General features: G+C 40.2%; 3 protein-coding genes across 3 annotated transcripts in view; 1 reads left to right on the top strand and 2 right to left on the bottom strand.

Moving 5' to 3' along the window:
- LOC137987602 (ATP-dependent DNA helicase RecQ-like) overlaps positions 1 to 69 on the bottom strand; it is a 1,701-nt gene extending 1,632 nt beyond the window's left edge. The window contains exon 1 of the mRNA XM_068833728.1: positions 1 to 69. This exon is cut by the window's left edge and continues 386 nt beyond it. Within this exon, the coding sequence (XP_068689829.1) occupies positions 1 to 69 (69 nt within the window).
- The window catches only part of LOC137991635 (DNA repair protein RAD50.L-like), a 43,207-nt gene that overhangs the window by 11,417 nt on the left and 6,790 nt on the right, over positions 1 to 25,000 (top strand). The window lies entirely within an intron of this gene.
- On the bottom strand, positions 20,061 to 21,495 carry LOC137990765 (uncharacterized). The gene has a single exon (XM_068835874.1). It carries the CDS (start codon positions 21,355 to 21,357, stop codon positions 20,377 to 20,379), a length of 981 nt encoding a protein of 326 aa, XP_068691975.1. The 5' UTR covers positions 21,358 to 21,495; the 3' UTR covers positions 20,061 to 20,376.

The raw sequence follows: 25,000 nt of genomic DNA, 5'->3' as shown, positions 1-25,000 counted from the left end.
TAAAATCAGACCGCCAAGACGCTCAGATAAACGGTCAGGTAAAATGCTTTCTTTGGCCGCCGAATCCATCGTGTCAACTCGCTCTGATCAAAACATGCTAGCTATTTTCGGTGCATCGTGTTACATTTGATGTGTCAATATGTTAGAATTTCGTAATTGCATTGACAACGCGCTGACAGCATGCTATTGTTTATCAACCAATCCAATTCTCCGATGCTGGGGCCGCGGAGAAATTTGAACGCGTCGGTTACAAAAGAGAATGCAGTCCCTCTTCTCTCCCGCCTCTCTCCAGTTTCCCTCTCGGCCAATTCGCTCTCTCCAGTCCTGCCGAGCTTAGACTTGACTGAAGAGGGACTGCTCGCAGTCTATTTTTTTTGTGGTACTTTTTAAAATTAACTTAAATCTCTGTTTACCTTTTTAGTCATTAGCAAATGTCCCTAATTGTTGCGCTGGTACATCGTCAGCCGAACGTCTTTGAGGTTTTATTCGTATTATCATTCCAAATATTATTAGCATTATAATTAATTCACAGGTTCTTAGTAGAACCAAAACAATATACCGCGCCCATTTTGAGCGTGCTGATATTTCCAACTCCATCAGGATGCCGTAATCGCTAGCCGCCATGTAGACACTAAGTAGTACTGTAGCGAACGTGATAACCGGTGATATGAATATGAGAGAAATAATCTTTTTTATTCTGCCTTCTCCAATGTGGATCCTTTGGCTTCGCGACGATTTTAAGTTTTGCCATATTCTGTACCCTGCTACGGCGTAGCCCACACGAACCAGTATTCCCCATAGAAAGACATACAGGTATGAGGCAAAGTACCATTCCAAACTGTGTTTCCACAAAGCCATTAAATTTAAGAAGAGCATTACCGCCGAGAAAACACAAGTGATAGCCAGTAGTATTCTTAGATTTTGTAACCTTGGAGTTGCAAGCGACGTCTGGGTCGTTTCTAGCAATACGAGAAGTAGAATGCTGAATGCAGAGAGATTTCAGGCTACTGAGATGCAATCCAGGAGGAGAGCTGCAGTCATTATTTCATTGGACTCTTTGTGCAATATCACTGGACTCCAAAGCAGACTAACTGTTTTAAGTGTTGATGCAAGGAAAAGTTGCACTGTGGAAAAGCGAGCATGGATACTTCGGCTGTGTGAATTATGCCGGCATTGTTGAAGAATAACAGCGAGGTAGATCAAAGCGAAAAGGCCGAATAAACTTGCGAAAGTATAACCATAAGATTCCCAGGTCCAGAAATTGAGGAATCCTTTGTAATCTGTCGATGAAGATGACATGGACGAGAGAGACTTCAGTGTTGAGTTTTCGTCCCTCTGCATGGTGCTGTTGGCAATTTTATCGTACGTTGAATTTTTGACACTTTTTGCACCATTTATGGAGTAATTCTGCATTTGTTTACATGTGCTTTGCATGCAAATTAACATGTTTTTAGCTTTTTCGAATCGTACTGGGCAATGGTAAATTCGCTTTCTGCCATCTTCATTTCGACTTAATACAATAGAGCCTATTCTTATGCAAATAAATGGCCGGGTATTCTGAAGTTTAGCCTTCATTTTTCTCCTTATCGTTAAACATGGTTGTGTTAAAATAGTAGCCGCTTTCATGATTTTATCAACGGGTGTCCAAAAGGAGGCTTTATCTGTTTTAATGTTATTTGCATTATCATGCATAAATACCGAAATTGTCTCGTACAACTTCAAGGGATCCACCGCTAGTATTGTTTTAATTAATACTAGATTTCCCATTAAGAATCATCATTTGAGCTGGTCGATCTTTGGCTTCTTGTACAAAAACGATATCCATGTTCGTTGTCTTGATGATTGATTGGGGTCGCTGTTATTTATGCTTGTCCACACACGAATTATAAAAGATGTCAAAGAGGTTGCTTTACCTGTTGGCTATTCATTTCCTCGGCATGTTTAAACAAGGATGTTTGCCTTTGCCTTAGCGGTTGTTGTTTCTTCCATGCCTTTTCGATTCGATTATTTTTCTGTAAACGTGAAAATCATTGATATCGATGTCCGTTTTACCCTGGTGACGTCCTTGTCCTTTCAGAAACTTGGGCCATCATTTTGAATTTTAAATCATTCCTTGTTTTTTAGTTAAGTAATCGTGCAATGGACCTTTTGACGGTTCATCTAAGCGCCGTTCTTTTTTGTTTCGTTGTCTTGTCCTGCGATAGCAGAACTGATTTAACGATTGAACACCTCATTCAAGGCCCTTGAATGGAAATTTTCACATTTTGCCTGCTGAGCGCGCAGACCCAATGTCTAGTACGTATTGTGCTGCTAGCCGCTTTTAAGTGGCAGTCTCTCTAAAAGCGGTCCACTCGACTTCGGGACCAAAAATAATTTTCCCTCATTTTTTGTCAGTGAAAAGGATTTGCCACATATATATATAAAAAAGCAATTTATTATTTTCCAGTTTCTTATTTTTGCTTTGCTACGAGCCAAAATTGAATTTTGGCGGAACTGAGGTTGCCGACCGTGATCAGAAAGGTAAAATTCACCGATTTTGTGAAGCGTGCTACGTCCCCTAAAATGCAGCTCACAGAATTTCGTTTTCATACAAATTCTAAGGTACATTCATTACTTAGACTGACGAAATATGGAAACTTTTCGGAAAATTCTAAGCTTACCAGAGAGGCTGGAAGACACCCTACTCTGAGGCCTTTGTTCACCTACTAAAATTTAGCCAAGTTTGAGGAAGAAAATCTCAAAAGTTGGGTCTAAATGAAGGCTAAAAAGCAGATCACAGTAAATTTCTTACCTTAATAAACCGTTCCATAAGTTCAAACCGCTGGGTATCTCCTTGGATTGCACGCGACAACAGATTAAAATCTGCCACAATCAGTGTATTTACACAACTATCGCTCGTGTCAAAGTTCATTTGCATAACCCTTGCACTCGGTGAAAATATGTCTTCTGCCGTTCAGGTTCGTTTGTTGACCTTCTAAGTAGTGACAAAAAGCCTTCTTTAGTAAATGGATAAGCTGGAGATCCAGTTTTGAGGTGCAGGTTGCGTTAAAGTTGATCAATTCTCAAGACTTGCGAGATACTCCAAAAGTAAATAATGGCTGTCACTAATTAACCGTTGCCGTCGTTCTGACAAGCTCCTTTGGTACATTCTCCCACAGATCGACGGAACGCTAGGAGAAGATGAAAGTAGTAAGTTTTCATTTACCGTTTTTATGACAACTGGATCCTGTATTACTACTAGCCTAATGACTACTACTAGGAACTTGAGCGTAAAAACAACAACAACGAACACTCGCCGGTTATCTCTGAGAGGTGAGTTGGTCAAGTGCACCTGAATGAACACGACAGGCTTGAATGGAACCATGTTTTTCGATGAATGGTCTGTACTTCTGTTTCATGCTTGATCGCTGCTTGTATTTTACAATCAGCGCTAATGAACGTCAGGATCCGTTGATGCCACAAATGCAACACTAGCCGTATTTGTCACAATGTCACACAAGTTTTAACGTGACCAGTTACCAGCTATGGAGGATTCCCTGCCCTGCGCGCGCTAGCGCTGGTGAATAGATTTGTCAAGAAAAATTCGTTTCATTTCAATATTGAAATTGATAAACCCACCCATTGATTTAATTTTTGGACTAGTGTAATCCTGTCAGTATCACCGAACGACGACAATCATTACACCTTTTCGACTTATACTTTTCCTCAAAAAAGGAGATATGATCTCAAAGTAGATATGTAACTGAAATTCATTTTTTTCTTTCCCGTTATTAGGCGTTCGTTTTTCACAGAAAACCCAATGATCGACCTATGAATAAAATGAAGAAAATCAAAAGATAGGGCCAAGAAACTCAGCAGAATGATGCTGAGAGAGCGATTTCTGGCTTTGTGATTATAGGACTAGTACCCTACCGTTTTTTCTCCAGCAGGACCCAGCATTGTTGGCCATAAAACTAGTTTGTCTTTGATTTTTCAGGCTGGCGAAACAAATAGTTTAGTGATGGGACATGCCGTCTTACCTTGCTCGAAGGAGGGTGCCTTGGGGTACTCCCCGTATGGGCTATATAGGTACGTGCAGCCCCAAAGGGTAAGGCTTTCAGCCGTTTTGGTCATAAATAGTGTATAATTATCAACTTCTTTAAGCAGTAGGGCCCCTTGTTTCTGAGCGATCAGCTAAAAACTATGGGATTCAATGAGTCAAGATGCTCAAGGACACGTGCCATCATTTTGAAATTTCCAACAAATTTGGACATGTTGAAATAATGCTCATGTTATAAATTGATTCCGTGGCTAGTCATCATCAGCGCAGCTTCGATAATTAGCGGTGTAACTGTTACCAAGGCTTTAAATTTTTGTTGAAAAAAAATACGGGATGTGGTGTGCGTTGAACTACAGGCAAAAGGATTCAATTGCTTTTTTTTTGATTGATTGCTGTTCGGGCAGACAGTCCTGTCTAGTGTTTGTTGTGAATATAAGACTGTATTAACACTACTTTTAATTCAGCGATGATAATGCTCGCGAAATATCAAAAAAGTGTTTTTCCTCGGCTATTATGATTATCGTTAGGATAAGAATGACTCTGAGGGTCGATGCAAGATATATATTTTAACGAAAACTGCAGAAATCCTACCGCGCTCATTGGCTAATTTTCATTGTCAGTAAGCGAATAGACACATGAAACTGTAATTTGTGCGACACGTCAATTAGCGAGAGCGGACAATTTGACAATTTGTTATCGTAAAAAGCAATTTGACGTCAGTTTTTAATATCCTATTGCAGAAACGTGAGAGCACTGGGGCGAGTTTCTTATATTGATTAGATTGAAAAGCTACCCAACCAAGTTTGAAGTGGAAATTTGTCAAAATGGGAGCCTTCCAAAAGTTGCAAAGTTCCATACAAACCCTTATAATTTTGTCGCCTGTCTACCCAATACATACAAACTCTCTATTTTGGGTGATATTTGGGGAGCTACCATTTTGCCATTTTCCTCCTCCAAAAACTTCTATTCTTGGTGAGGACTCTCAAATTTAGTTGATCTTTCATTTTTCAAACAAATGGAAAACAACCATACTCTTTCCCAGTCCTCTCACGTTTCTGCAATGGCCTGTGCGTCTGTCCTGTTATTGACAATGAATTTCCTCATAATATTATCAAATTAGTTGATCAATAACAGAAAAAACGTATGAAACGCTGACGTCAATATGTTAAATAACACATGCCAATCGTAGTGTATATTTCCCTCCCCGTTGCATAAGTCCCGTAACTAGTTTTATGACCAACAATGCTGGATCCTTCCGGAGAAAAGACGGTAGGGTACTTGTCCTATAAACAACAAAGCCACAAATCGCTCTCTCCGCATCTGCTGACTTTCTTGGCCCTATCTCTTGAATTTCTTCATTTTTTCATGGGTCGACCATTAGGTTTTCTGTGAAAAACCAACGGCTGAAAACATTAAAGAAAAAAGTGAATTTCACTTGCATATCTACTTCATCTGCTGTGTCAGCAAGTCCTTATATATTTTTTGGAGGAAAAGTAGGTAAAAATTCAAAAGCTGTAATGTGTCGTCGTTCGGTCATATTGACAGGATTACACTAGTCCAAAAATTAAAGCAATGGGTGGGTTTATCGATTTCAATATTGAAATGAAACGAGTTTCACAAAAACATATTGATCGGCGCGCGCAGTGAAGGGGATTCTCCAAATTGGTCACGTTACAACTTGTGTGACATTGTGACAAATACGGCTAGTGTTGCATTCGTGGCATCAACGGATCCCGACGTTCATTAGCGCTGATTGTAAAATACAAGCAGTGATCAAGCATGAAACAGAAGTACAGACCATTCATCGAAAAACATGGTTCCATTCAAGCCTGTCGTGTTCATTCAGGTGCACTTGACCAACTCACCTCTCAGAGATAACCGGCGAGTGTTCGTTGTTGTTGTTTTTACGCTCAAGTTCCTAGTAGTAGTCATTAGGCTAGTAGTAATACAGGATCCAGTTGTCATAAAAATGGTAAATGAAAACTTACTACTTTCATCTTCTCCTAGCGTTCCGTCGATCTGTGGGAGAATGTACCAAAGGAGCTTGTCAGAACGACGGCAACGGTTAATTAGTGACAGCCATTATTTACTTTTGGAGTATCTCGCAAGTCTTGAGAATTGATCAACTTTAACGCAACCTGCACCTCAAAACTGGATCTCCAGCTTATCCATTTACTAAAGAAGGCTTTTTGTCACTACTTAGAAGGTCAACAAACGAACCTGAACGGCAGAAGACATATTTTCACCGAGTGCAAGGGTTATGCAAATGAACTTTGACACGAGCGATAGTTGTGTAAATACACTGATTGTGGCAAATTTTAATCTGTTGTCGCATGCAATCCAAGGAGATACCCAGCGGTTTGAACTTATGGAACGGTTTATTAAGGTAAGAAATTTACTGTGATCTGCTTTTTAGCCTTCATTTAGACCCAACTTTTGAGATTTTCTTCCTCAAACTTGGCTAAATTTTAGTAGGTGAACAAAGGCCTCAGAGTAGGGTGTCTTCCAGCCTCTCTGGTAAGCTTAGAATTTTCCGAAAAGTTTCCATATTTCGTCAGTCTAAGTAATGAATGTACCTTAGAATTTGTATGAAAACGAAATTCTGTGAGCTGCATTTTAGGGGACGTAGCACGCTTCACAAAATCGGTGAATTTTACCTTTCTGATCACGGTCGGCAACCTCAGTTCCGCCAAAATTCAATTTTGGCTCGTAGCAAAGCAAAAATAAGAAACTGGAAAATAATAAATTGCTTTTTTATATATATGTGGCAAATCCTTTTCACTGACAAAAAATGAGGGAAAATTATTTTTGGTCCCGAAGTCGAGTGGACCGCTTTTAGACAGACTGCCACTTAAGCCGCTTTTAATTTTCAACCGGGCCATGCAATAGCGAAAAACGAAAAATCTGAAAAAAAATCTCAAGAAAGCGCTTGGTGAACTATTGCTAGAAATACAGATTTTACCTCGATCCGATAAATATTTTGGACGTACGGAGATAAACCTGGTTTCGCAGCTCTCAGGCCTGGTTTTAGGCGTCTGATACGGCTGAGACCTTCTTTGAAAATTAAAACACCTTTTTTAAGAAACAGCAAGTAACTAATCAAATAAGGCAGACCATAATACACATTTTGAGTGGTTATTTTCTCAGTTTAAATTAAAACTGAATTTTTGACAAACTTTCCAGTATTTACAAAAATTCGATCGATTTCTCGCTGCGCAAATTTCACAAAATTAAGGGCCTAAAATCATTGACTGGTACCTCGCCTGGTGTATCGAGGCTTATTCCACGTGAAAGAGCATTATTTTTCTTGCAAAATCCATTTCAAAACCATGGGCTACTTAAAATACAATTTTTGAGATCGAAAAATACACGCAATAGTTTCGTGAAATTTGAGCTCTTTTGATAATGGCGTACCGATGTCGAAAGGTCACATAAACATAACGGCAATATATTTTCGAAACTCAGCGCTTAGTAATATTTGGTATCACTCACAAACTAATGTTTACAAGACTATTCTGCTTGATTGCTATAACTTTTAAGGAAAATTTGAAAGTTTGGCTTTTTTTTAGACCTCGAGTTGTAACGGGTAAAAGGGTGTCAAGGTCAAAGCAGTCTTAATGAAATCAAATCGGAACATTTGTCATTCCGACATGGCTTTCTAACACTTAAAATGAGAACAGCATCTTTCGTACCTTGTATTAGGCTTGAAAAATCTGTCGCTGGATCAGCATTCTCGACCGTTACAAAATTCACTGTCAACGGCAGAAATACATGGGTTACAGTCTTTGTTACAAGAGACCGCTGACAGAAACTTTGATTGTGGGCGCGATATTGTTTTTCTGTCGCTTCATATCCGACCCTAAATTACGATTTCGGTTGTAGAATACAAATAAAAAAAACTCTGGCATTCACGATTATTTTATATAACTTCAACAAAACGCACTTAATAAATTATAGAGGAACGGAATAAACGGTACAAGAGATGGAATAATTCCGGTTGGAAGAATATCAGTATAAGTTTGTATGAAAACAAAATATATCAGATGGGACAATTAACATTATCAGAGGATATTTTACATTCCGATAACATCGCAAGCACTCTTTAGACCTTAGTGCAAGAACAGGACCCTACAAGATCCAAGAGAAAAGTAATGTAAGGCGCTTTTCGCTTTGATTGTTGTTCCTCTATGTTCATGTTGTAGTAGCTGCAGATAAGCCTCAGTTGTGCGACACTGAGCTTGGTCAGCTTGTTGCTGCTGTACAAGGAACATATGTTCAGCGTGTCATAGACAATGGGGTGCAACAGCTCGCATTGGCGAAGGACAGCTAAGCGGGCAGACGAGTAAGCCTCCTGTTCTTGGGCCGCCTGGCAATCGTTATTGTCGATGGAGTCATGCCCTGACTGAGTGGTAACTGCGTGCTTCAATTTTGCAGCAGTACGTGAAAAGTAGCTCTGAATCTGCTGTGCAGTCAAGAACTCTTCCGCGTGAAAGCAACGCTCACCATTGCCCCTTCTAGCATAGCGCATGTCCCGTGACACCTTCTCAGGGTCGGCTTTTAGGCCACTCTCCTGTCCAATCTGGAACTTGTTATCGAGGTACTGACGCTGATTCTGGTTAAAACGGGTGGACTTTTTCGCACCTTTTAGAGCCCAGCCTTGCACCAAGGGATATTCTGAAGAGACTTCAGTGGTGGTTGGGGCAGCTAGTGTTGGCTGAGTAGTGAGACCCTCTTGAACTTTTTCAGCGTTCGCCAATTTAGCGGTATCTAAAAGGGTATACTTCTCTGAAAAGAGCTTGCACTTCCCGAAGAGCAAATGGCACTCCAGGTTGTGGTACTTCTGATAGGTGCGTATGCATCCCTCAACAGGACATGACAACAACGAGCTAGCATCCGCCCCTTCGCCATCCTCTTCTGCCTCCTGGTCCACGCCGTCACCTGTGTCCTCTTCACCTTCAACGTGTTCAGGCTTCTCAGATGGTTCGCGCTTTCCTCTAGAACATGTCGCAAACCCACCCTTGGACACCTTAGCTTTCCATCCTTCCTCTAAATGCGTTGAAACTAAATCATGTACATAATAAAATGAAATTAATAGTATCTAAATTAAGAGTTGAGTAAAAAAATTCATGAAGAGCCAACAAACAATCAAAATTACGTTGAGAAAATGACTTTCATCCTAGGATGAAAAATGACTGAGATCTGGGGGAGTGGGAAAAAGAAGGATGGCTGAAAAGCGAGCATAAGCTGAAGTTTTGTCGTATCAGAAAAGAAGTCGCACGAATTAATTCATTGTGCAGTACTGAACACATTGCAAATAGGAAATCGTCAATGGAAAAGCCAGCCATTTTTAATTTGACCCTATTGACTCATTTGTATTTTAGCTAATATTTGAAATATCGTAGGTGTCCCCAATTTAACAGGGGTATTCTGCTGCCATTGATGTTTTTTGTTCAGTTGTAGTGGTTACCTTGTAATTGAGACCATGGGATACTTTTTCCCTTCCCGATGTTGTATGCTTTCCAAACTGTGACACATTCCTCCTGGTAGAGGAAGTTGTTAAAGCTACTGATTCCCTCCCAGCGGCCTATCATCTCCTGTTGTGGCTTCTCGAGGAAGTCAGTGACTAAAGTTACACGAACACCATTAATCCCTCCATGAGACAGCATGGCTTCTTTAAAGTCGTGCGCTGTCAGCACATCGTGGCCCTCGTTAATGTATTGTCGCACTTGAGTCTTGATGGTAGCGGCTATCCTGTCGCAAGGGCCTTTGCCTCCTTGAGGGTCACTGAAGTCGACCCTTTTGACATGGATTCCAGTTGCCGTCCCTATAAGACGGCACGCTGATAGCATTGCCACACTGTGGTAGCACCCAGCGTTGTCTTGTCTAAGTGCCGCAAACTTTATCTTGGGATGTTCAACTTTCAGTGACCTCAGTGTGTGTTGGAGAACTCGGACAACAGCATGGGCGTCCTGGCTGCACTCTTCTAAAATGTGGACAAAGGTCTGCTGCTCCAGTTGACCGGCCAACCTCCGAACTACTACGCTGACATGCCACGAGATACCCCTCTTGCCGAACCAGTCAGCTTGAGTCTCCCGGTATCTTTGTGGTAGCCACTTCATAGCCCAGTCCTGGGTTATTAGTACCGATGACTCATCCAGACGTTCTAGAGCAGTGATTCCTGCCTTGTCTTGTTGCAAAGACCGAAGTTGGTGCGCTTTCCAAGACTCTATGGCCTGCACTGCAAGGCGGAAAGTATACTGCATGTCATCCCGTTCATCTTCCGTTAGTGGGGACTCTGCTACAACACTTTCAATCTGCCTTAGAGCACCCTTAAGCACCTCACAAGAGGGGCACCTGCCTTCATGGCTGTGGCCACAATCCGATCGAAAAGCTTGATCTTTGGGGTCGCTTAGGGCGTAACTGCTACAGTGGTCGGGTGTGATTGCATGAGTTGAAACATGTACCTGCAGCTAAAGGGTATGTCAGTGTATGTTGATAACAAATTACGCCATCGTCATATATAGCATCATACAATGATTAATGGAAACCATAAACCTATCATAACGATATCTACAAACAAGATTTAAAAAAAAGATAACCTCCTTACTGACTGACTGACTGACTGACTGACTAGCTGAGAAGCTAACTTTCAATAAACCTTACATTTCTTAGATTTTGAATATTTTGACCGTTGCTTTTCATTATATACCCCCTCCCTCTGCACGAATAGCGGAATCCCTGCCCATAGCGTTCAAGGCAGGTTTAAAGTCATGTCAGTACAGGTCTATTATGGTAATGACTGCGGGTCTTTTTCTACGCCTGACTATCACATCGCTCAAATTCTTCCTCAAAATACATACATATAAGTACACACTTACGAAGTATTTTTACGGAAAGTTTGTACACGGATTATAAGGCTATAATATCGCCCTCCTCCGTACCTTATAATTGCCTTTGATGTACTGCTTAGCTTCCTTTAGCACCTTCTGCAAGCGGCTTACCCATACCCTGTCGTCATTACTCAGCTTTAGTACCATTTCAATCAGTTCGTCGAAAGCCTTTCCGCCGTCTGCCGCTATGTAATCGAGCCCCTGAAGTGATTTTTGTACCGTTGCAGCACAAGAGGACAAGACACGCAGCATGGTTGATCTGCTGAACGGCGTAAAGTTGACTTCCTTACAGTATTGCGTATACTGTGCCACAATTCGCTCTGGTATCATTGTTCTTATGAGATTTGGCGTTTCTAGAAGACTTCCATCTGCCAGGGAAAGTAGTCTTTGGCCAAAAGGCAGGTCTATTACTACGTGTGGACTGGTGATAAATTCTAGGAAGTTGTCCAGTTGAGCATAGTTAACACGCATACGAGGGCTCTTGGACAGGAGTACAGCCGAGCCACGCCCGTATTTTTTTCCGTGTTCTCGTGCGTTCTTCACTCGATATTCCGTGATACCCGGTAGGTATCGCTGGATAAGACTGTATGGCACAAGGTCGGCCATGACGTAGAGAACTTGTCGTCGCGTGTCCCGGCTGGATGCATTTTGGTATGTCTCTGCAAGGGACTTCAGATATTTGTCATCAGCAGGGTGGGGTTCAGACAATACACCCAAAGCACTCTCAACTTCACCAGACTCTTTCAATGCTTCCCACAGGCCACCAGCGTCATCTGGAATAATCACTTCCAGTCTTGCCACGACGGCGTCTCTTGCTTTAGTGACGTATACATGCCTTGTCCTACCTAACATGTTAGCCCAAGGTTTCCGCTGTTGTGTTAAGGTAGACTTTCCTCTGATAGCCAAGAATTCGTTAAGCTTCGTTCGGCGAAGACTGAGGTTCCCGCTGCTTCTGCTATCACTTGGAAGTTCACTGCCACTCGTTTCCGTTTGAGACGGGACATACAGACTTGTGTCGTTTGATGCGATCATGATACTTTCCATCGCCTGACACAGCACATCTGTACTGCTACTTTCATCCGCGTTATCCTATAATGTTATGAAGATGACAAATGAGTAAATCATATCACTGTAGTCTGTGCTACCAGCAATTTAAATGTTGTGTCCCAGTCTTCAATAGCATTTCCCCATTTTTTAAAAGCTAAACGCAAAAGCTATCTCGGAAAGCAAAACTTTTGTAAACAACGCACTTCAGTCTAGACATGGTATTTTATTAAAAACTGGGTCATTGGATAATGCAATTCGAGAGTTTTGATTAGCTAAGCCATCATGGGTTATGACCCATTATACCATGATCTACAGACACGGCAAGCATACGCGTGATTTTTTGGGCCTTTTTATTTTTATTGTAGTCTAGTTTTCTACATTTTGGAGGCGTTTTTAATAAAACAATTATTCCACTCGCGCTTGTTGGATATGAGATGATTTCATCTCATATCCAACGCGCGCTCATGGAATAATTGTTAATTAACCATCTGCATTTCCAGCAACTGCACAGAAAGTAAAAATGAACTATATTTAACAATTATTCACCGCAGGCGAGGTAAACATTGGTGAATATTCCCCGAGACGAAGTCGAGGTGAATATTCACCAATGTTCACCCCGCCTGCGGCGAATACTTGTTAAATATAATGCGCTCGTATCTAGGTTTTTTCCTTCGACTTACAGTTTCACTTTCGTTGGACTCGTTTGGCCGCGATGGCTCTTCAGCTAGTGGCTCATCGGCTACAGTCTCCGTCTTTTGAGTTCGGGGCGTGAGATCTGGACTACTCAGCTCTTGAAAACACGGCAAAGCTTGCATATTGCTGCAAACAATAAAACAAGTATAATATTCATATATTACAGCACTGAAAATTAATGGGCTTTCGTGTATAATCTGCAGCAAGCGGAAATTTAGACTGCCTCTTATCGCTCTACAAAGTACAAGCTGTAAGAAGAAACAGTCATCTCACTACAAGATTACTTTGACTAAAACCCATACTAGAGTACTTACGAGATCCGATAGGAACTACAGTTGACGTCATCTTGTAGATAAGTTTCGACTCCTTTTATTTGCGTTGCCTGATGAGGTGCCCAAGTTGGCGGAACAGAACAGAATCGCTTTCGGCAACGCCAGCGTATACCAAATGCATCCCGATGTTTTGGACAAATAGAGATGTTAAGGTGGCTTTCGCTGTTGTCGAATATCCCTAAAACAAGAAGGGGCGGTGAGATCTAGACAAACTCAGTTCGATTATCCTTAGTTAGCTTAAAATACACTTTTTTAATAAGAATATATTTTACAGGAATATCAAGGCTGAAATGTGCGAAATTTTAAGAATACTTCAAGAATAAACTCGAGGGTGAGATTTTGAAAAGAATATAATTTTGTGATTGAAAATTTATATAAGTCTTCCTGTATGTAAACGGCAAATTTAGCGCCAAAAAGCAACCAAAACAGCACTAGCCGTTAAAAGAAAGATTACAATTACCCATAGCAATTTTAGTAATTTTCAAGGTAGGTATTTGTAAAGCGCTGTGCAAGTTGTTGACGTAGAAACAACAAATTGCTGACATGGTTACGACAAGAATCTTTTGAATATTAACGCTCTATTTGCAATGTGGATTTCGTAGGTAGTACAAACGCGCCATGGAAGTCAGTGACACATGTAATGAAAAAAACGCTCATAATACATAATGCCCACTCAAAGAGTGTTTTCGTTTACATTCAGTCCAAGCATTAGAATCTGTAGGCGTGGCCAGGGTCCACCAGAGGGCTTGAGCGTGGAGTTTTCAGGTGGTTGAGCTATTACGGTATGTTTACACCGAAATAGCTTGATCAAAAAATATGCTATTCCCTGCAGTGTTTCAAATTAGGGTTATGATTACTTCTGTTAGGTATATCGTTACATCATTAACCACCACCAGCACCCTTCGCCCCCCCTCCCCCCCCCCCCCAATCCCCTAATATACACACTACACTGTCTAACTCTGGCTTGAGCAAAAAGCCTACCAAATTCACATTTACAAAGATCTGTGTTTATGCATACCTGCCCTGGCAAGAAGAAGTTCTGCCTCAGTCTTTACTGTTGAATCCGCAAAACCAGCGCCAAAAGACCTCAGGTGACTTCTTATGTCCTTGTCACATTTTGCGATTGCCCTACATTGAGAGCCACCTGGATTATCTGCGCTAGCTCCGCATTGTCCGCCAACTTGAGTAGCATATTCACACAATGCCATTCCCGAGACGAGTTTCAACACTCTTGTTGAAAGTCCAATGCGAATTTAACAACAAACAACAAACGCAGCTCAACAGACGCCTCTGTAGCATACTAAATTCAGTGACGCGGGTATTTTTCGATATCATGATCCAAATAAGGTAAAGTAAAAGAAGTTCAAAATGACAGAGTATTTAATCTAATAAATACCGAAACAAATGAGATTATGTTTTGTCGCCATATTAGGACATGTTCAGTTTCTCTCCGACCGTCCGAGCCCGACTTAGTTTTCTTTCTTTTGAAAAATTAAAAATAATTACAACAGTAACGTCTTTCAGAGTAATAGCAGCTCATGTCAAATTTATATTTATTCAAAATATTTCTTTAAATTCCTTAGCGTGATCAACCTCATAGTTCTTTGACCCGCGGTCTCCTTGTGAATTGTAACGCAATCGACTGTTATCAGTTGCATTTGGCCAAACTTTGAATTCGCTACGAATTATAAGTCCAGGATTTCTTCAGTATCCAGAAAGCCCGCTGAAAGGTATGAGGAGCCATCCATTTCAAGTTACCGTGTGTGAGAGAAATTTCTGTCTTGAAAATGTTTTGATTTCATTTGACAATGAGTGCCTCACCTTCAACCTTTGACAAACTTTACGTGACCCGTGTACACTTGAGAACTCGAGATCAAAATAAACGACCAGATTGTCTAATCTTTCCTCAATAGAGATGGCAAATTACGCAAATTAGTCTTTTAAACATTAGTTTGTGAGTGATAGCAGATAATATTAAAGCGCTAACTTCCAAAAATATATTGTCGTTATGTTTATGTGACCTTTCGACATCGGTACGCCATTATCAAAAGAGCTCAAATTTCACGAAATTTTCCATTCTCGTTCCCAGAGCTGCGATCCTCTTGGCCAGCGCCTCGGATCGAGAGCTCTGGCAGGTTCCTATCCGTTCTCGCCACTGATTGGTCAGATAGGAACACAATAGAAATGATAACCGGAAGAAATCGGAAGAGAATGGCCGAAGGGATTCTATTTTCTGTTTGCCGTACTTGCAACAGATATATTATTAGTAACAACCATCCTTTGGATTTATTTGGTGAAAAGACAATTAGGGAAGGAATCGTACGGGATCGAGAACAGTTTTTTGGTTTGAAAATTTCTGTCGACGATGGTTTATTACAATCGCGAATATGTAGATCTTGCTACGTTACGGTCACGACATTTCAGGAGTTTGTAAAGACGGTAGTTCATTCGAAAGCTCAGCACGAGTCGGTTATCCGATCTAAAAGAAGGAAGTCTGTGTAGCAGAGCCCGTACTTCACCAGGTGTGGGACGCGAGAAAAAAAGGAGCAAGGTCAGCTGGTTATATGTTACGCAGGATGTTTGACTAAGCTCGATCGATTCATGTGTTTACAGCGTAATTATTGTTCATGTGTTTAGCAACGCAAAGCCTTGACTCCTTTTGAATATGCCCGTGTCGAGGAAGAAAAGATTAGGCCAACAGCTAACCCGGTTATCGCGTACTTTTTTGTTACATTCTCTTATTGCAATAATGAAATTTGTAAGTATATTTTCTTTGTATAATATCGCATTAAAGTTGGAACTTGATACCTTCCATGTCCAGTCTTTAAGTCTTTAAGTCTTTAATGAGTTTACTCCTAAAACAGCAATAACTATACTAGGAGTTTAAAAGCAAAGTATACGTACAAATAAAATTAAATATAAGTATATATATATAATGGTAAAATAGGGAAATAGTACAATTATGTATACATATAAATAGCATTATTCGAACGATTTAAGGACGTCCGCGCCAATTGTTTCTGCGCATCCTTACTGCGCACACAAATGCACACGCCACGTCATACACGAGCGCGCGCGCTAAGTAATAAAATGAGATGATAGGACAAAAGGCCATTGCCATAGCTTTGCCTGGATTTAACGGTCTTGGACGTTCGGTGACCCCTATTTTTCTTTCCAGAAACGGATTTTATTTACAATTATCTCCACGTTGTCCAAAAATGAACAAAAAACCAATGTGGGAAGTTAAAAAAATTTCAAGATTTCTGCTCACGGGACATCAAATCTTGCCATCTTGTGGCTGCAAGGCGAGTGAAACTGTGGTCGCTAAATGCGAACTTGATCTTTAAGGAACCTCACCAGTTGACTAAATTCACTTAATAAGTCCACTTAAACAATATTTGGCAGAGAAGATTTCATTTCAAAGATTTAATTGCAATATATTTGGGTTTACAGACAGCGGCCTTATTCGCTAACGATTTTGTCACATTTTGGGTGTTTTTCCGGGCATGTTCTCTCCAAAACGAAGTCGGTGACCCCCATTTTTTTTTACATTTCTGACATAACTAACTCATCATCTTACAGTGGTAAAAGTTTCAGAAAAAAATCAATGTTGAAAAATTTTCGCGCGAACGTCCTTAATGGCTGCAAGAGCAACACACTTAAAATTATTTTTATTTACATCATCATCAATGGGTAGATTGTTCCATGTTACTATCGTCCTTGGATAAAAGGAATACTTATAAACATTATTTAAAACACTAATTTGCTGAAAAGGATGACTATTCGGTAACCTACTAGCTCTTTTGATTTCTTGCACCTCGGGAGGAAAGCTCATACCACATTAATGTCCCTTTAGGATCTTATAGAACATGCTAGCTTGGAAGAGGAGTCGACGAGCTTCAACCAAGCTTCAACCAACCAAGTTGTTCAATAATTGGAGTGACATGACTAAAGCGGGAGTAGTCACTAAGTACAAATCTTGCTGCATGATGTTGAACCATCTCAAGTTGATAAATATTGTGTTTGGTGTAAGGGTTCCACACACAACAGGCATATTCAAGCTTAGGACGTACCAACGTGCGGTATGCTGTTTCTTTCACTTTTAGGTCACATCCGCTCAGGATACGACGCAGCAGCCCAAGCGTGGAATTTGCCTTTTTGTAAATGTTATTAAGATGCTCATTCCAGCAAAGATTGTTACAATATTGTGCATCATAGTTTTCTCTGTAAAGGATGCAATCATCAGCGAAGAGACGTAGGCTTGACTTGACAGTTGATGGGATATCGTTAATATATAACAAAAATAGGACCGGGCCCAAAACTGAGCCCTGCGGAACCCCAGAAAGGACTGGCTTTGAAGAGGACTGCGTACCATTTATTAAGACCGATTGTGAACGATTTGACAGAAAGGCTTTGATCCACATAAGCATATTTCCTCTAATGCCATATTAGCCTAGCTTTAGTAGCAGTCTTTGATGAGGAACTGAATCAAATGCTTTAGAAAAGTCAAGCAGCATAACATCAGTTTGACTACGGCTGTTGATTGACTTTGCCCAGTCATGCAACGCTGATATCAGTTGTGTTTCACAAAAGAACTGCTGCCTAAAGCCATGCTGCTCATTAATCAAGATGTTGTTGCCAGACAAGTGTTTAGCCATGTGGCTGAGAACAATATGTTCCATGACTTTGCAGCAGATGGAAGTCAGAGAAATCGGACGATAGTTAGACGGATCTGATTTATTTTCTCTCTTGAAGACTGCTGTAACAAGGGCTTTCGACCAGTCCGACGGTACAACACCAAGATCAAATGACTGTTGGAAGATAAAGGCGAGCCACGTAGACGCCGATTGTGGGATCTCCTTGAGCACTCTTGCGGGTAAATTATCTGGCCCACAAGCCTTGTAGGGATTTAATTTAGCTAACTGTTTAGCGACTCCATCGGGCGAAAACAGCAGATCTGCAATCGGGCAAAAAGGTGACGGGCTCATTTGAGGTAGAGGAAACCGCTCCTGAGTAAAAACTGAAGAGAAATAAGAGTTGAGAGTTTCTGCTTTATTTTTGTCTGTGATATTCATCCCATCTTCCGTTTTAAGTCGAGAAATTCCAAGGTTTTCAGATTTACTATACTTAACATAGGACCAGAACTTTTTGGGGTTGCCAGTCAAGCTGTCTCCTATAACGTCGTTAAGGTAACGGTTATGAGATTCTTTAGTCAGCTTTGCCACTTAATTTCGTTGGCTCTTAAAAGCATTCCAGTGTTGTTGATTTTTAGAGCGAATAGCTTTCCTGTGGAGGCGATCCTTTCTGCGCATCTCTCTTTTAATCATGGGAGTAATCCATGGCAGCTTGTACTTTGCCTTTGAAGATTTTTGAGGAACATACTGAGAAATGCCATCAATTACGGCATTTTTGAACGCATCCCAATTATGCTCCACAGAGTTTTCCCTTGGGTCCGATGCAAAGAATTCAGAAGATAACTTCGCTATAAATTCATTCAAGCCCCTGAAATTCGCTTTTTTGTACTCGTAAACTCTATACGAAGGCTTAGGATATCGTGTTGCTTTCAAGTTGACCTCAAGATGTTAGAACAAGGTGTCCAATGATATATTTTTTCTAAAAATATGTAAACACATTAATATTTATGTGAAATTCAGGCAACTTAAATGACTTCATCCTGCATGTAGCTACATTTTGATCAAGATTTGTCCCCTAACATCATTATTTATCATCAGTAGGTTTAAAATACAAAGGAAATTATTAGGAATCAAACAATAATTATTTAGGTTGGATTCATTTTAACTGAAATTTAACTTTGAAGTTCAACAGTTACAGAGTAAATTGACTACTGGGTGTAAATATACAGATTTGATCCAGTCAGTCAGGGAGCAGGGGTGGCGCAGTGGTGAAAGCACTCGCCTCCCACCAATGTGGTCTGAATTCAATTCCCAAACTCAGCGTCATATGTGGGTTAATTTTGTTGGTTCTCTTCTCTATTGCAAAAAGTTTTTCTCCGGGTACTCCAGTTTTACCACATCCACAAAAAACATATTTGATTTGAGTTAATTTCATTAGTTTCCCCAATTAGTTATCTAGTGCTAAATCCATTGACACTTAAATAAAGTTGTTGTTATTATGATTATTACAAGTTGATAAAAAAAGTATAGATAATTCCTAGGCAACAGACAAAATTGGTACCATTAGGACCATTAGGCAGGCTTTCAGCTGCAAAACGTAAGAAAATAATTTATTACCAGTATATGTGACCCTTTATTTTTAGTAATGAATGATAATTTCAAGGTTGTTTACTTACGTATTATAATATTATTGTCTCTACTTCAATAGAGCTTGGAACATTTCCCATGCGAAAGTATTATCACTCGGATGTATTTAACAGCATTTAATTCATTGCAATTTGATCCCTGTCGTCAGCTCCTGTCAACCGAACCTCCTTTTAGAATTCAGTCCTCCCTGGACCCTCCTTTATATTAAAAATTTGATCGTGTATTTGAGGTACTTAACGGCGAAATGACAAGCACAGATAGCTTCAAACCCTCGTACTTCTTTCCTTTCAATGTGATGTCGCTTAAATCTAGAATTTCCATTCCATGATTCAACGCCTCGTGTAAGAGATTTGGCTTGGTCCTCCATTTTGAAAAAAAATCGAGACTGCGCAGAACGATCGGAAGTCCGTGAATCGCGTACTGTTAAATTGGAACCTGCCAGAGCTCTCGATCCGAGGCGCTGGCCAAGAGGATCGCAGCTCTGGGAACGAGAATGGTACTTTTCGACCTCCAAAATTTTATTTTAAGTAGCCCATGGTTTTGAAAATGGATTTTGCAAGAAAAAAATAATGCTCTTTGACATGGAATAACCCTCGATACACCAGGCGAGGTACCAGTCAATGATTTTAGGCCCTTAATTTTGTGAATTTTGCGCAGCGAGAAATCGCTCGAATTTTTGTAAATACTGGAAAGTTTGTAAAAAATTCAGTTTCAATTTAAACTGAGAAAATAACCACTCAAAATGTGTATTATCGTCTGCCTTATTTGATTAGTTCCTTTCTGTTTCGTAAGAAAGGTGTTTTAATTTTCAAAGGAGGTCTCAGCCGTGTGCGGTATCAGACGCCTAAAACCAGGTCTGAGAGCTGGGAAACCAAGTTTATCTCCGTACGTCCAAATCGAAGTAAAATCTATATTTTTAGCAATAGTTCACCAAGGGCTATCTTGAGAATTTCTTTCAGATTTTTCGTTTTTTCGCTATTGCATGGCCCGGTTGAAAATTAGTGACATTGACTCTTAAGTCGCCAAGGTATCAAACACAATTGTACGTAAATACTAGATAGATGACTCATTCTACTCCGAGGCTTACTTGGCAATTACACCCTTTTCGTGACCCTCTCGGATATTGTTCGTACGTGTTCGTTGGATCTTCGGTAAATGTTCCAAGCTGTACTGTATGCTTGCCTGTTTTCCACGGAGTTATTGCGACAACTCTTTCCAGTGACAATTTTAAAAATGAGAACAGCTATCGCGAATTCACAGCTTTTCATCAGGAACAAGGTAGTGTATCTCGACCAACTACCTTTCTCAGTTATTTCATGAACAACACCGTGGTCGTTGCTGGAAAGGAAAAGTCTTAATATTAACGACACCGCTGTAATAAAAGCTGATAGAAAAACTTGAATTATGATACTTCTCAATCTGCTTCCTTTCCTTCTTGAGTTTTCTAGTCTCCGTGATGATCTTAAATTTTGCATCATTCTCAACCCTGCTACGGTGTATCCAGTACAAATTATCATTCCCCAAATGAAGATAACCACATGCGAAACAAAGCACCATAGTTCGCGTCTACCAAACAAAACTAACAGGTTAAATGTAAGCATTATCGCTGTGAAAACAGAGGTAACAGCAAGTAGTGACCAGATGTTTTGTAACCGCGGTGCGCTTAGTGAAATCTTCGTTGTTTCTAACAGTATAAGAAGCAGAGTACTAAACGCTGACAGACATAGCGCCAAGGAAAAGCAATTTATGAGTACCGAAGCGATGAATGTTTCTATCGATACTTCTTGTAATTCTATCGGGGTCCAAATAATTCCGACCACTTTTAAAGTCGCAGAGAGGAACAGCTCAACGGTTGTGAAACGAGCGTGGAGATTATGGCTGCGAGACTTCTGCTTCTGTTGTTGAACGAAGGCGATTGAGCAACTTACCACGAGAATACCGAACAAACACGCGAATAAGTAAGCGTAAAATTTCCATGCCCAGTGATTCAATGGTGAATTGCTTAACGGAGAGGAAGTAGCAGGTGAATGGGTTGTCAACAAAATAAAGGACGAGTTATTTGCTTGCATAGTCATTTAACAACCCTTCTCGTCAAGTGTAGATGACAAAATGGTGACTCGTACACAGCGGAAGCATATTTAAGCTTAGGCACGGACGTAAAGCATAATGCCATCAAAGATAATAGAATAGAAAACAAACAAAGGCAACAACAATTAAAGACTTGTCAGCTCTTACACCTTCTAAATAATACTGATAATAGCAGCAATTTTTGTGCCTTTAGAGGTAAAAGTTACATATCTTAAATTACAATATTGAATATGATTAAACGTACTAAAAAAATGAAAGGTCACGGAATTTACGGTGAGTCGTGACAAAGCGTGAACGAAGTATACAATTTTTTTGTTGTACCGAATAATAAAATTTTCTTTACAGATTCTTATTTTCAGGAAATACCTGCTCTTAACCCTGAAGCTGTAATAGTTTCTTAGGGTTCAGTAAAAAATGTCATGTAAATGATTGTCAATAACAATTATATCCGAAATGGAGTTTTTCTTCTTATCTACTTTCTCTAACTGTTTTCTTATGCCGATATTTCATGAGACAAACCGAAACTAGAAATTTTCAATTAACGTAAGACTGGAGTTGGAGGTTTCGTATTGAAAAAGTCCACACGAAAAATTATGTGAAGACCTAAAATTGTTTTAGTTGACATATGTTGACCCGCTTTCATACATCTATATTTTGGTTCTCAAGCGCTAACTGAAAATACCGTTTGAAAGTATATTCTAATTAATTACGTATTAAAGGACGAGCTCTTTTTATCGTGCTGTTTATGCCCGCCGGACTTTATCTCGGACTTCCGTGACAAGTTTGCTGGTCAAACGACTCATTTTTCTTTCTGTCCGTAGCGACACAACGGTAGCAGGTGCGGATTAACATTTTTAATTATAATAATCAGCTTTTATAAGTTTTGAATTGTTAAACTTATGTTATTTAGTGCTGGTGTTCCCATAAGATAGAAATGATAGCTAAGCTTAAGCAAATGGAATAAAGAATGTCAGCTTGGCTAACCGACGCGACTTGTTTTATTTAACTGGAAACATTGGTGAAAAAGGAAACGTCTCGTCATAAGAATCACAACATTAATAATAACACTGCTTTTTCATGTCTACAGAGGTAACTTGATATGCGAAATTGGAAGTTTGAAAACTGATGGGTCAGGGAGCTCTCGTGATTGGTTCCCCTTTTTGAGCCTCACATGGCCAGATTAGGGCGACATTATGATGGAAAGTTTTCTGCTGGAAATTCCCCTAGTCGGGAGCCAAGAAAACACTTCTTAAATATATGTAATGGGGATTTTCATTGTAATCAAAGCTGTGTGCTTATTGCTAAGCCTGCACGTACGCAAAGCGAGACGGAAAAGAAAGTAAAGAAGAAAAAGCAGATTTAATTCAGTGTCATGTACAAGCGTGGCTTGATCTGGCCTAACTTTTAGCACCTCTGGGTGAAGTGTCATTCAGAGCTCAGTTTACAGACACTACTGAAGTACACTGATGTTAAGCAGGCAATCGCAAAAATAACAAAAATAACCATGGAAAATACATAACAAATATGGAAAAAATAATGAAGGGAACGACACAAGGAAAATCGACCAACATATATTTGAAAGAGAGGAGGGAAGGCAGCTTCACAAATACAACGAAAATACCAAATCTAGGGAACGAATGAATGTTCTCTGCACTCTATAATTATTTTCAGTTGTGTAGGCAATCGAAAGCGGCTATTTTTCGTACGATGCTGCGTCCTAAGCATGTATGCTCGACTGCTCTTTGTATCAAAGTTAAAGAAACGTTACTTGGCCAAAACAGAATTGATCTCATCTGCTGTGTTACAGCCCGTACTCGTTCTGGAAGGGTTACAAAGAAGCCCGAGAGACTGGATCTGTGAATAGTTATACTAACCCCACCCTAGTGTGTAGGACTTAGAGTGTCATGTGACTTTCGTTGTTGTTCCCGCTCTTGTTATCGAAGGTTTTTGAACGTCTAGCATTTCGCTCGTATACATCCCCTTTGTAAATCGATGTGTAGCCGAGTCCAGTGGATTAAAGTTGTGTTACGCTTCAGTGTCTCGTCGTAAATCCTAACATGGTCCTTCACAGCCGGAGAAAAGGAAATATTTCAGCAGTAAATTTGTAATTCTTTGCAAGGTCGTCAGTTGCAACAACATGGCCACCGGTTCCTCGAGCAAAATGGAGGACTTATCTCAACTCACAGTCGATCAAATTCGTGAAATGCTTGGAAAAAAAGGATTGCCGACTACTGGAAAGAGAAAAGTCTTACTGGAAAGGTTAGCGAACGCTCAGCGTGATTCGAAGTCAAATGTTATTGCACCAGAATTAAAGGAAGGTTCGAATTTCGCCGAGGCTTCGAAGGAACCTCTTCAAGTGAAAAGTGAAGTTGAAATTCAGGAGGTTAGTTCGATTAGACGTAAAGCCAGAGTCTTGCAAATGGATGTGGATGCGTTGATTCAGGATATTTTGTATCTAAGTCAAAATGCAAGCAACAAAATCAAAGTACAATTGAGAATTGAAAGGCTAACTGTGTACCGTGAGAATTATCTTCAACTGAGAAATGAATTAATCGCGCTTGTTGCAGAGGATATGATAGAGGAGGAACTCCGAAGATGGGGAAAAATTCTGAGTGAACTAGATAAAGCTGTGGATGCTGCTCATGAATTCCTAAATAAAGATTGCGACGTGGGAGATCACTCCTCGAAGGATATTGCATACAGTGACAGTCGTGTATCCTCAAATCTGAAATTACCGAGAATTGAGTTGCCAAAGTTTAATGGCGATGTGTTGAAATTTCAAAACTTCTGGGATCAGTTTGAAGCTGCAGTGCATAACAATGTTGATTTACCAAATGTTCAGAAGTTTACTTATCTACGCTCGGTGCTAACTGGAAATGCCTTGAAAGCAATAGACGGATATGAAGTAACCGGAGCAAATTATGAAGCAGCTGTTGAATGCCTTAAACACAGGTATGGAAGAAAACGTATGATCATCTCATTTCTAGTGAAATCTGTCATCAAGATGGATGCTAAGTCAGTTGTTAATGCATCCTCCCTCAGAGATCTCTATGATACCTTTATGAACAGAACTAGAGCTTTAGAGGCTCTTGGAGAAGATCCAATGAGCCATGGATGTATTTTGTTACCCCTTTTTGAGACCAAGTTACCACCACAGTTATTGGAAAAATGGGAGTTGACACTTGCAGACACTCAAGAAGATGAAATAGGCCTTGAATTGTTCTTTAAATTTCTTAACCGACAAGTTGTGTCCAAAGAAGCAGGAGAAAGAAGTTCAAATGGGAACATCACCCCAGGCAATCACAGTTTTGATAAAGGTAAAGAAAACCGAAGAAAGTCTTTATCTCCCAAAATGGGTGGTGAGAATGAGATGTATACTGCTTCTGCACTACTTGGTGAAACACGCCCTCCAACACAGCCAAATTGTAATTTCTGCAAGGCAGATCATGACTCACAAAATTGCCCAATGTTTAATGAAAAATCACTTGATGGTAGATGGAAACTAGTGCAAGAGAACAAACTGTGTTTCAATTGTTTAAAACCTAGCAACCACAAGCACTTCTCCAGAATTTGTCGCCATCCTAAGTGTTCTGTAGCGAATTGTGGTCACCGACATCACTGGTTATTGCA

Source organism: Montipora foliosa, chromosome 2 (assembly GCF_036669935.1).
Source record: "Montipora foliosa isolate CH-2021 chromosome 2, ASM3666993v2, whole genome shotgun sequence".
Taxonomy (NCBI): Eukaryota; Metazoa; Cnidaria; class Anthozoa; order Scleractinia; family Acroporidae; genus Montipora; species Montipora foliosa.
The sequence above is the reverse complement of the archived record's forward strand: the minus strand, read 5'-3'. Positions and strand labels throughout refer to the sequence as shown.

Coding starts and splice junctions, on each gene's coding strand:
- LOC137990765 (XM_068835874.1), bottom strand. CDS start 21,357: ATGACTATGCAAGCAAATAACTCGTCCTTTATTTTGTTGACAACCCAT.